At 42.9% G+C, this 13,226-nt stretch overlaps 1 protein-coding gene across 1 annotated transcript; it reads right to left on the reverse strand.

The window, feature by feature from the left end:
- Positions 1–995: 995 nt before the first annotated feature.
- SIK1 (salt inducible kinase 1) lies at positions 996–12,570 on the reverse strand. The gene is made up of 12 exons (XM_035896508.1): positions 12,456–12,570; positions 9,861–9,924; positions 9,492–9,653; positions 9,095–9,219; positions 8,857–8,980; positions 7,638–7,861; positions 7,249–7,398; positions 6,477–6,599; positions 6,019–6,244; positions 5,043–5,318; positions 4,273–4,504; positions 996–3,496 (listed from the first exon to the last, which is right to left on the reverse strand). Exons 1-12 carry the CDS (start codon positions 12,495–12,497, stop codon positions 3,076–3,078), a joined length of 2,169 nt encoding a protein of 722 aa, XP_035752401.1. The 5' UTR covers positions 12,498–12,570; the 3' UTR covers positions 996–3,075.
- Positions 12,571–13,226: the final 656 nt, after the last annotated feature.

Here is a 13,226-nt window from a genome sequence, read left to right on the forward strand (position 1 = left end):
TTTTTAATTCTCAAATTATATTTGAAAGGAGAAATGCCAGCACCCCTGGAATCTCTCTCTCCCCCCACCCTGCTCTTCTTCCATCATTGCCTTCACCTCTCTGGGGCCTCTCCCAGAGCAAGGCGACAGGGATGGGGTGCTTGTCTGGCAACGACTAAGCCACACTTGACCATTTTCACTCTGAAGACCTCTCCTGCTGTCAGATTTTATAACCCGATTACTACAGACTTGGGCTAGATTCAGACAGATTGCCTACCAGCGAAAGGCTCAATATCCCATTATCAGATTTGTGAGCCCGCCATTCCTCTTCATTTAGCATGTAATAGAAAGTGTCAGCAATGTCCTACGGACTTTGGCTTTAAAATGAGTCTTAACTATGCAAGTCATATGTATACATCAGGTGAAAATACTCCACAGAATCATCTGCAGGACAACGATTTTAAACATTTTTTATTTAAATATTAAATAAAACACATTGACTAATCATTTTGGTGTACACCTCTCATTTTAACATAAGAAATAAAATGATTGTTCAGTCATGATAAAAAATAAACTATACATCTCAATTAAACCAATCACGTAGTGTCTTTAAATACCCTATTGCATTGCAGTCTGCAGAACAGAACTGTCAAGATATCTACAAAAAAACCCCAAACGTTTAAAATTACCTCTTTCTGCTCCAGCAATAATTCCAAAGAGGTTCTACAGCAATTGGAAAAAAAAAAAAAAATACTATGAAAGTAAAGTGCTTGTCATTGCTCAGGACAGGAAACAAAAGAATCTGTGGCCTTTTGATCCATGGCATTAAACAAAACAAATATTAAATTCTGTGTTTTCAGTATGCGTGCTACCCCTTAAAAAACTGAAGGCAAAGTTGCTGCTTTGTGATGAGCTGGCTTCTTCTTGCCCTCCTCCCCAGCCATCTCCACGTAATCTGTTTTTTTGGGTTTGGTTTTTTTTTTTTTTTGGTTTTTTTTTTTTTTTTTAAGCCACTACAAATGAGCATGAGACTTTGGTGTTTTCTCTGCTGCAAGGCACCACTCATTAACAGAAATTCAACTCTAGCCATTTTCTCTCACTTTGAAGCTTCCAGACCACGTAGCAGCAGTGGCAAGCTGGAGACGCGCCGCTAGAGACACACAGATACAACACACAGATAAAGAGGTCGTTTATGGAGAGCCACAGACAGAGCCACACACCACCTTCAACCCTTCCTACTCCCACCAATTAACCTGGTCGATCTTTGGCTTTTTTCTTTTTTTTTTTTTTTTTAAAAAAAAAAACAAACCTAAACAAACAAAAAACAGGTTATCTATATTATTTGCAAATGCTTAATACTGCAGGTTGCATGAAGCCAAGGTAACTTGAAGGCACCCTGTGTCACACCAGGGAGATGGGTCCTTTAAGCATGTAGACAGATCGCAGCAATTTTCTGACATTCGGATGGCAGCTTCCAGCCGATCTGGCTCGCTGTTTGCTCACCTGCTTCCAAAGTCTGCAGGCCCTACCCTGCTCATTCCCGTAGGAGCAGTCTGTTCTCCCCTCTATACCTAAGTGTAACTTCTATTGACGCCAGCAGAAGTCACACTCTGCCTTGGGAGGGGAGTGGGGTTGATACCAGAAACATAATGTAAGCATATTACAAAATATAAAAAAAATAACTAGTGTTATATAGTTTTCTGCTTCCTATTTATATACACATACAGCATTAAAAACCCATACGAAAAAACTCCTATCTAATCCAAAACCTCATTTTGCTAATATGCCAAAACCAAACCAACCAAAAACAAACACCCAAAGATTGTGCTGTTTCACTCACTTTTAATACAGTTTTGTTCAGAAATAGCTGTACTCCGTTAGAGTAGAATTCTCTTCTAGCCTATTCCTTTTGTCTTTGTCAGTATATAATTATAACCACAATATTGCACATTTCCCCAAGAGTCAGTTCTGTTTGGACCCTGATAATGAAATGCATAAAAACATAATTAGCAGCGGAAATAACAACGTGCAGCACTAAGAAATACCCCTCAGGCAACTTCGTAGGCAACCTCCAGGAGGGCTTTTTAAAAAGAAAAGCCTTCCCATCACCCCACCGGTACTAACGCTTCCCTCCTCAGTGCCTCTGCAAGAACACGAAAAAACTTAGTGTTTATAAAAAGATTCCTACAGATTATTCAGACCCACAAAATAGATGCATTGTGTGCACACGTGTATGTATGCACATACACACACACCACCCCCCCCCCCCCAAACAAACATCCCTGCAAAAGAGCAGACGTTATGCAGTTTGGATCCTGATTATCAAGGGATACATTTTCAACAGATTACTTGCTTCTGTACTAATTAGAAGGGGCTTTTTCTAAGCTTTTCCAGCTGATGTATCAAGCAAGAAGTTCACAGTTTTCATTTAAAGTATACGTATCTGGGAGGTGTGGCATGGGGATGTTGGTGCCTTTAAATAAAATGAGTGTTAACAGGAGAGAAAAAAAAAAAAGCAACAACAAATGGCAATGCTTCCATTTTTGTCTTCTATGAATGCATAATGCTGCATGCCACTGGTTTTCTGTTTATTTTTTTTAAAAGAGGTAATCATCTTCACAAACCCATAAATGAATATTGTGAAAAAGGGAGGCTCTGGTCCCTTCTTTGAAAAGCCTCTCCCTGCTGTGTCACCACTACTGACAGCTGCTAACCTTGCATAACAGCAGAGCTGTATTGGTCTGACTTGAGTACAGTACCGAAGAGTTCTTCCCCAACCACATCCCTCCCTGTCCCCACAAATGCCCCACCCATCTTCCCCATCATTATTTTTCCTTTAAAAAACCCTCAGTTTCTAGTCGTATTTGTTCAGTGCAAGAATAGTAGAAGCAAAAAGACATACATATTGCTTGTTTCAGTTCTATAAAGTTGCTAGCTTTCTGAGCCAGATGGCGTCTTCACATACTTCGAAATTTATTGCTTCTGAGAGTCACTTGTCCACATGACACCAGCCAGCCATGGACCCACACATGCCATGGAACAGCGGTGAAAAGTTCTTCGCAACAAGAGCAGCGTGAGCTACAGCAGCCGGGGCTCTCATTTGACCAGAACAAACTTCCCTAACTGGTTGGAAGTCAGGTCCTCCATCTCACAGTCCCCATGCTGCAGAGAGACAGCATCATAGCTCGGAGACTGTGCAGAGAAACTCTGTTGCTGAGAGAAGGTGGTGCCGACTGGAGAGACGTTGCTGCTGATGTACAGGTGCGTGTCTAGAAGGTGAGCTGCTGACGACACCGGTGACACGCTGACACCAAAGAAATGAGGTTGGAGCAGTTGGCTGTTGCCAGCAAAGGCCAGCTCAAATGAGTTCTCTCTTTGTAGCTCTGACAACAGAAGAGAATTGGATGCTTTGCCGGTACCTACACTATCAGAGGAGGGGACGCCGTTTGTCACAGATGTCTGAGAACTCTGGGGACAAGCTGTCTGGAGAAGCTGGTGATGCTGGAGCTGGAGCATTCTGAACAAAATCCAAGGACGGAAGAGGTTAACTTGCATTCTTCCTTTCTTGCCCCCACCCCCGACCATAATTTCCCCTTTGTTTCCTTCTCTCTGTCAAACCTCTCCTTACCCAGCCAGTACAGCTAAAGCAAATTGATCATGCCAGGTCAACATGTTTTCACTCCGCTTTTCCTCATGTTGGAGAGGGCGACTATGACTAGAAAGTTATCTAGTCACTATTTAGCTTGCTAATAATAGATGTTCTAGAGACAACGTGTGCAGATAAACCGGAAACTCAATTTTCCATCTTGCTTCTATGGGAATGAAGAGGTGCCACCGCACATGACGTTTGAGGCCACTGGAACTGTGCCTCCTTTGTGGGCTGTAACTTTTCCAAATTACAAGGTCTCACTTCCTTGCCATGGGAAAATTACAGGAGGAGGCAGAGGAGGAAAGAAATCATTCCCAAAACTAACAAAGAAAAACACAGCCTGCAATGGGGAGAAGTAATGTTTTCCCCCACAGTACCAAACTGCTTCTCAGTTCAGCAACCTCCAAATATTTGGACGTCGAGATTTCTGAGTGGAACTGCACATCCTGTGTTACGTATGCCAGTGCAGGAAGCCACAGAGGAAGCCAAGCAGTTTATCTGCTGCCACACAGCAAAGATGGAGGATAGGAATCCCCAGTGACTAAACTCCCCAACCTCTTTTGCTATGTTTACTCCTCCTCACTTGCCCCTAACCAAAGTAACTCCAATGAAAACAGCAAAACTCTTCCCAGCCAGCTTCTCACCTCTGCTGCTGTAGCACCTCCTCCAGGAGGCTTCTTCCCTCTCTGCCACTCCCGCTGCTGCTGTACATGCAGGTGTTCGGCTGTGTGTGTTGGAAAGCACTCATGGCACTCCTTGCTGCCCGAGATGAGGAGGACTGACACACCTGCCGAGCAAAGCCTTTGATTTTATTCAAGCCGAGAAACCCCTTGGTTCGAGCGTTCTTCCGCAGCTGCTGCCTAAAAGCCTTCAAGCCTGTGAGACACGAGGAAAAGAAATGCACTTTAATCCTCCTCAGCATTTGCCTAGGAGCCTACTTTATAGATCAGCCTTTCTGGGCAGCTGTCTTCATTTGTATGAGAACTGCACTAGAAGAGACCATGACTTCAGTTCACATTCACCCCCTCTGCCTGATGGTCAGAGCAAAATTTATGCAATGGAACAGGGTTTGAGACTGCTGCACCCTTGTGTAGATGGACACGTGCACAGGAAAGGAGAAACCTGAGAGAAATCATGATGTTGTGCACTCCTCTGTATTTTAGGAGGAAGGCGGAGTCTGCCATCCCACTCACGGTAGCAGAAATATGTTCACGGGCCCACCGAATCAGTCTAGGCACCTTCCTCGGGGCATCCGACCCTCCCTCGTGGACCATGAATATGAGAAGCAGAATATCCAGGTGGCTGACCTCAGTGTAACACTAGCAGGGGCAAGCAAGCATCCCTGCATGCTACCCTTTTCTAGTGGCCGTTGGAAGGGCACAATTCCCCAGCAATAAAGCAAGGAAGACATTACCTTGAGTTAATGAGGTATCAGATGCTCGCCTTCCTTCTTGGAAGCTGACAGGGAGGAGAGAAGCACCTCCCATGCAGCCCTGGGCTTGTAACACCGGAGCGTCAGACTGGGAAGCTAGAAAGGGCGACGTCATCCTAGCTGTGGCTGGGCTCCCCGTCATTACTTGACCTGCCAAACAGCTGCTCAGGGCCACTGAGCTGTCATTTGAAGATGAAGTAAGGCAGCTGTCTGAACTAGTTCCCTCTGTGGGGCTTGCAGAGGAGGAAATGACTATACCTATGGAGGGGAAGGAAGGAGAGAAAGAGCATTCCCAAGATGAGTACAGGAAGGAACAAACATGACATCAGAGCCTTCTTCTGCCCACCTACACTGGCACTAATAAGCAGCTGCGAGCCACAGAGGTGTCCAGCAACTCATGTTGTCGTAGGGCTTGACTCCAGTCATCAATGAATAACCTATGTTTGGGCTCCCATCCAGCCGACAGGGCTCTGCCAGCAACTCCAGCACCACCAGGGTATGCTGGATCAGGCCTACAGCATTGCTTTAGCACAACAGCTCTGACATGGGAGTATTGTTTTGTGAACCATTTGGTTGTTTGTTTAGTTCACGGGGTCTGGATGTTTACCAAATACTGTCAGTGATAAGCTTTTTTTTTTTTTTTTATTTCAGGAGTTCAGGCTCGCCCACCTCCCTCGACACAACACCGGAACCAAGCAGAGAACAGTTATGTCCTGCTTGCGAGAATGCCCCCCTCTGAAGAAGTGATCTAGATGAAACACAACAGTGCAATGTCTCTTCCTTAAGGGCCATGCTTATTTACAGGAAGACAGAACTGTGGAGGGCAGAGTACACATCTCTTTTCTGGGCTTTCCTATCCCAGTCAAGGTAAAATCAGCACATTTGTCCTCTATGGCTCTCCTCCTCTGTCCTTCTCCTCTAACTATGGACACCCTTCATCTCTCCCAGACTTACTTACATGGAGGGGCGTGCTGATAGAAGTGAGTGGTCACTTCGGCCAGTGTGTGCCTCCTGCTGGTGTTGCTAGGGATGCGGATGGGGTGGTCATATGCCTTAATTTCATCTTCCAGCTCCTTCTCTTGCCTTACTTCTTCACTAATGGTGGTCTCCAGCAGGCTGTTGGGGGAGATGGAACGGTTCCGGAAGAGCCCATTGAAGTTGGGATCCACAGGGAAGAACACAGGCTGCAAAATATGTCAGATCACAGACTGAAGGGTGTTTGACTTACTTCCACGCTACCTTCACAGCCCTGTGGCATGACTTCAGCGGGTGTACTGTTTGAGAGGTTACTATGACACCATGCTCAAATGCCAAACCAAAGATTGGAAGGAGAGAACAACAGAATCACAACCCCTGTTGTTTTGGATTGGCAGAACAATGGGGGAAAAGTCACACAGTTTAGCTGAGAACACCAACCTGTAACGGATTGCTCATGTCACAGTCCATTTCTGCCTGCAAGGATGGCTGAATCAGGCTCTGAGGTTGCTGGTAAAGCAGAGATGATCGCAGGGTTTCAGTAGTGAGACTGTCCTGAGGCATCTGGCGAGAGAGAGCGATGCACAGAAGCCATCACATACACCGCAGTTCCACATGACTTTTCAGATACTGGAGGCTCAAGGAATTTCAGAGCCACCTTCCGTGCAAGCTTTCTCCACGTACTTTCTATGAAAATTAACAAAGCTAGTCTTTCAATGCCAACACAAACACAAAACTCCCTCTCCTCTAAGTTAAGCAATTTAACTGGAAGTACAATTTGAAAAGGAACTCAGAGCATATTTTAAAGGGAGTGGGGATGAGGAAAAGAAAAAGAAATGTTGGAAAAACACACAAACTGACTCATGGAGCACTTCTGAGGATCCTATGGGGTATGTAACAAAGAAGTGTAACTGATCCATGCCTAAGAGGGCAAATTTCCACAAGAAGCCTAACCTGGCTCATTATTGACCTGCACTGGAGGCAGCCTATTCTTTGGACCGTGACCTGCAGTCACTTCTTAGGAAATAGGCCATTAGTATTCATTCAGCCTCCTGATGAAGAACAGTAGGCTGTGTCCTATCAGAGGGCACCAATAGCAGAACTGGTTTTCAGAACCCTGAGAGTGACCACCTTGTGTTTTCACATAGCAAGGGGCAGGAAAAAAAGAGAGCCAACAGACATAGCTTCCCAGGTGAGTAATGTCCTTCCTTACCTCAACATTGCTGATCTCAGAGCTCCTTGGCCTTTGCTGACGGCCAGTTGCTGGACGACTCGATAGCTGGCTGCTTCGATACTCCTTGAGGCGCTCCAAGAGCAGGTAATAAATTGCAGCAAAATGGTTGTAGCTGCTGTTTTGCAGAGACTAGAAGACATTGAAAGGACCCTTGAGTTACAGGTAACTCAGGATATAAGCAGACAAATCTCATCACTAAGGCCTCATAATAGCACAGTCAAAAAATAACTAAAAATCCAGAAGGGCAGTGAACGACACTGTGGCATGGGATCAAGGCTAGCCACTGAATGATATATATGTAGACACAACTGCACCATTGGCATTCTGGTAGTCACTGAAGAGGTATCAAAGGGGCAAGCACTTCTCACCTCAACAGTTCTCTGCCTGTCGATGCCAAGTGTTTGCATGATCCCAAGGACCTGTTCATTGTAGTCACCCAGGTTGGAGTTGTAGTTTTGCATGGAGAAGGACAAAGACTGCTGCTGTTGAAGAGATGGGTCAGCTTGCATCCACTTGTGCTGCTTTATTTGGGAAATGGTTATTCGCTTCGTTGGGTCCACAACCAACATCCGTCGGATTAGTGTTTCACAGTCTGGATGGCAAAGATAAACTCATGAGCAAGAGGTAAAAATAACAGCCCAGCCCCACGTCACTGCTAAGAAACCTTCCCAGCAACAGTGTATGAAGTCTGTGAAAACGGGAATTAAAGGTTTCTGAGCAGCTGATGCCTGGCCTGACTACCAGATATTCAAACCAGCACAAGAAAGGTCCAGGTACATTTCACAAAAGCAACACGTCACCACAGGAAATGAAGCTGTGCTGGATACCAGCAGGCTTCAGGTGGCCTGGCACCTTGTTGGAGAGCTACTTTTGAGTGGATGCAGGCTTAATGATGTTACGTCCACTTAAAATAGGTCAGAATTTAGTACAGAACCCCATCGTGTACAGCTTCCTGGTCCATGTACACTGCCTATTTGTTTAGAACCAGGGAATCAAATCTATTTGCAGCTATAACTGGTAAAATACTCTTGACTTGAAGAGAGGGGCACATTCACTTGTTTTCGACACCAAATCAGAGACACATGATAATACTCTTCAGTTCTTTTTCCTCACCAGACTGTTAAAGTATGAGTATTCAAGAAACAGTTCAAAGCCCCACTATTTCTGCTCTCCTTGACAGCACAGCCACACCGATATATACCCCTTGTGCATAGTTAAAATATCTGAGAACTACACCCATCTCATCATTGCAGGCTGGTCTCATTAAAATCCTGTTTTCTCTCTTTTGTGACTGATTATTTCTCCAGCTGGGGTGTGAAATATTTTTGTAATGCATAGAGATACTCCAAGAAAGGAAACAACAGCCTTTTAGATGCACCATAAAGCAGTCCCCGGAAAAGAAAAGGTGTGCAACCAGCCCCTGAACTTATTGCAAGCGCTGTCCTACAGAAATTACTGCATAAGTAAAGACAAAGTGACTGCCAGCTTCCAAACCAGTCCCATCTGTCATTGCCTCAAGAAGGAACAGGACAGCTATTCCTTTATCTGTAGCCCCTGTTCTAACATTAAGGATCTGAAAGAAAGCACCTTCGGACATGAAGTAAGGGATGCGGAACCGCCCCTCCAGCACTCTTTGCCTCAGAGTTGGTAAATTGGGTCCATCAAAAGGCAGAGAACCACAGACAAGGACATACAGCACCACCCCAAGGCTCTGTCAATAGAAAACAGAACAGCATGTGAGTAACTCCAGTAGAAGCAATGATTTTGAAAGCCCACAGACCCTCATGAAGTGTGAAATGCAATTGCTACGGAATATCAAGCTCACCCATATATCAAGGTGAGGTCCTTCATATTCTTTCCCTTCAAAAACTTCTGGAGCTGCATAGGGTGGGCTTCCACACCAAGTGGAGAGGGGCTCTCCAGACTTGTAGAAGTTTCCAAAACCAAAGTCTGGAACAAAGGTAAAAGTCTCAGGTAAGATATCATTCAACCACATTTCAGAAGTAGCAGAAAGTGGAGAAAAGGGAGCAGATGTATTGCTTTGTTCTCTGCCTATTCATTTAAGCTGTTCTCTTTTGTCCAGAGGGTATGTTCAGAGAAGTATCAGTAACTTTTGTTTTATTTTCAGTTACCACAAATACATTTATAGGATGATCCTAGGGAGACTGAACTTGACTACGTGCTTGATGTTGTTTATAGAGTAACCACATATTTCTTATTACCTGCTAACTTGATATTCATGTTAGCATCTAGCAGAAGGTTCTCTGTTTTGAGATCCCTGTGCACTATGTGGTGGCTGTGACAATATTCCACCGCTGAAAGAATCTGCCAGAACTTCTTCCGTGCTTCACTTTCACTTAAGTGCCCATTGGAGGTCAGATGATCTGCAAGAGAAAATAAGAGGCAGAGGATTTAGAAACACCTGGAGGGAATTTTTCATAATCCTGCAGGTGCTGCACTCGCTGTTTGACAGCTGACAACACCAACCCCGGATTTTTAGTCAGAATATACATATACTACTCAGGAATGACAACAATAAAGCCATGGTTTCTAAATCTGAAGAACTACTAGCTCTGGCAGTGAAGACTTACCAAACATTTCTCCATTCTTTGCAAACTCAGTAACAATGTAAAGCATATCCTTTGTCTCCATAACCTGTGAAGACACAAGAGAGGACATGCTTAAAAAAAAACGCAGACCTCTGTAGTTTCACTCATTTTTCTAAGTGTATTCTCAAACATATTGGTTCAATTATTTATTTGCCACAGCAGCTGGCAGTAAAGGCATCTAATTTTGCACCACAATGCTCTTTCCAAGCAAACTGGTAATGAAAAAGATAACAAATCAAAGCTTATGTGCCTACAATATACAATGGCTTCCCATGCCATTGTTCTTCTCACCGTTACCATGCCACCTAATCTCCATAGATAACTGATGAGCATTTCAATAATTTCATACGCTACCCTGAACTCCTTTTTCGTTAAAATATGCATATATAGGTTTACAATTCATTTGATCTATTTTGAACATGGAAAGAGACTTAAAGTCTACATAAAGTCGCCTTTGTTTCAAGGCTAGCAGGTACTCAGATCAGGCGAGATAATTGCAACTTGGACAAATCAAGAAGTAGTATCAAATACCCCGCTCCCATTTGGTGTTGGCCAGGGACATGGCAAGCCTCCCACGCAAGTGACAATAGGTTGCCATTTGTCTAACAGCAGTGCTTGATGCACATTGACAACTGTCATATCGCCCAGCGTTCATCTATCAATCTAGTATCAACTTCCTTTGATACTTCTCAATTTTTTCCTTTGGAGGGGAAAAAAAAAAAAAAAAGAACTAAAAAACAAACAACGAATGAGAAGTGCCGAGCATTTCCAAATTCATCTTCAGCTACTATGGCACATCTTTCAAATGTTGCATTTCAGATTTTAAAATACAACATTTCCCTGGAACTGGACTCTCAAGGAGCAGATACTTTGTTTTGGAAGCAAAGGCTCACAGCACGTTAACAATCAAAAAAGCATCAATGCTACTTCAAAGGCTGCAATTTCCAGGATCCTAACACCTAACCTTTCTCGAAGACTCTTGTCCTCCCCTCACTACAAGTACACACAGACACAGAATGAAAATAAACAAACAGGGAGCAAAAGAAAAGAGGTTCCCAGTTTAAAAAGCTGAAGGAAAGTGTTCTGGGAAAGTTGCCAGCTGGATGAAATTAAGACTCCCTGCTGAAACTAAAACAATGATGAAATAATACAAGAACACACACCCTACATTGGTATGTCATCTAATTCCATCCCTGCTTCAGTCTCCACCAAACAGGTAAAGCATCAGTTACAACAACAAAGAAAAGAAAACTTCACTGAAAAGAAATTATGGTCCACTACTAACGTCATTTGCTCCACCAAGTGAAGTGGTTCAACTAGATGGAATTTAACCTGCTTTTCTAAAAGCTTAGAAATAGTATTTTCACCCACACCATTCCACTGACATGAAATCAACCGAACTGTTAGAATGTTTCTGTATATCCTATACTGCCCTATGGGCAACAATGACGTCAGGTGTTAAGACAGAATAATTTTTGTTATGATGGTTAATACTATAAATATCAAGCACTTCATGTGTGTCAAGGTCTTTAAAAATAATGCCTTGCCTAAGCACCTGCATTACTGGCTCCTCAGCCTTACACATTAATTAAACTTTTTTTGTTGGTTTTTTTTTTTTTTTTTTAAAGCTAACAAACCCAATGGTAAGATTGCAGGTGATAATAGTGTTTACTACTGCACACAGACTTTCAGACCTGCTGCTTCATCCGCCTATCCCTCTCTCCTCCTCTGCCCTTCTAGACAGGTCCAGACAGACTACGATACCTCATCGTCTTCTTAAATCCACATGGCACTATTTAAGATGATTAAGAGGAACTTACACCAAATGCTAATTAGATCAAATATTTAGAATTTGCAAAACAGTCCTTGCTCACTAGACAGTTGTGATCCCGTTCCCTGCACAACACATTAACTTGTTCCTACTGTTAAAAACACCCATCAGTGCAGAAACTGAACAAATCTAAACCAAAATCCGTGTTGTGAAACTCTGCAAGGGGAAAGATATTTAAAATTCACTTTCAAACTACACAAACTGGAACAGAATAACCAAGCGGGTCATTTTTTGACATATTCTGAGATATACCAACATTTACAGGTTTTTTCTTTTCTACTTTGAATTCTAATTCTTAGATCGATTTGGTTTCCTTGTCGTTGATTTAAATCCTTTCCACTTACGGCACACTCAACTTTTGCGCTTTCTCCTCTGCTATCCTACACGAGTTTAAGTCCTCCCCTTATCAAAAGCATGTAAGAAGTTCCAGTCCTCTAAACTGGAAAAGCAGTTAAGAGTTAAGAAAGGCAAGTTAATCACAGAAGTTCAGATAATAAGTTCCTTGATGTGAAACAAACTTCAGCTTGGTTTTAACTGTAAATTTTACAGTGCATTTTGTCAAAAACCTGCCTAACGTATCAGAGTCTCGTACAAAGAATGATGAATGACTTTTAAAAAACCCACTTTAAGTGTTTTTCAAAAAGTATTTCAATATGCATTCTCTCTGCCAATATTTGACATAAAATCATGTGCAAGAGAAGAGCACAAGCATATCTGCATGCTGCACTTCAAAGCTGACCTCTTACCTGATAGAGCTTGATAATATGGGGATGATTCAAAAGCTTCATTATCTGAACTTCTCTATAAATCTTCTCCAGATTGCTTGGGTCTAACCTTGTTTTGTCTATTATTTTTATTGCAACCTGCAGATTTAAAAAATAATAATATAACCCCAGACATTAAAAAACAGGTACTGTTAAGATCTCTTAAAACCCAAGAAAACGAAAAAAGACACACATACACACACACACACACCGCCGCGCATACACACAAACTCACAAAATCCAAGCAAAGTAGCTTTTAAAGTACAGACTTGACAAAGCTGATTCTGTTTTTCTGAACTGCACAGAATTCATGGCACAGAACATTTTCATTTTTTCTTTTCTACGTCAAAGGATTACACATAAGGTAGCGAACAGAACTGCAGAAATTAGCACTGGACAGGATTCGGTAAATCTTTTAATCCACCCCATGCCAGTGCAAAACAGATTCCAGTAACAGACAGTTTTCTGCCGTAGCGACCGATACGATTTTGACATGCACTACAAATGGAAATAGGGTTGCACGCCTGCTAACAAATTATTGTTGCAAATAACACTGCAAGTTCTTTGTTCTTGAAACGTACCCGTTGAATGAAAAAATTAAACCCGCCTAAAGTCTTCGAAAGAGCCTTAATTTGTTGGGCTCGCTAACAGACTCAGACGGAGGGGTTCAGTGAGGCTACCGTGTAGCGCTCAGGAACGTGGGGTTTTTTGGTTGGTTTTTTTTTTGGTTTTTTTTTTTTTTTTCATACATTC

The sequence above is a fragment of the Egretta garzetta genome, unplaced genomic scaffold (genome assembly GCF_000687185.1).
Source record: "Egretta garzetta isolate BGI_Z169 unplaced genomic scaffold, ASM68718v1 scaffold45, whole genome shotgun sequence".
Taxonomy (NCBI): domain Eukaryota; kingdom Metazoa; phylum Chordata; class Aves; order Pelecaniformes; family Ardeidae; genus Egretta; species Egretta garzetta.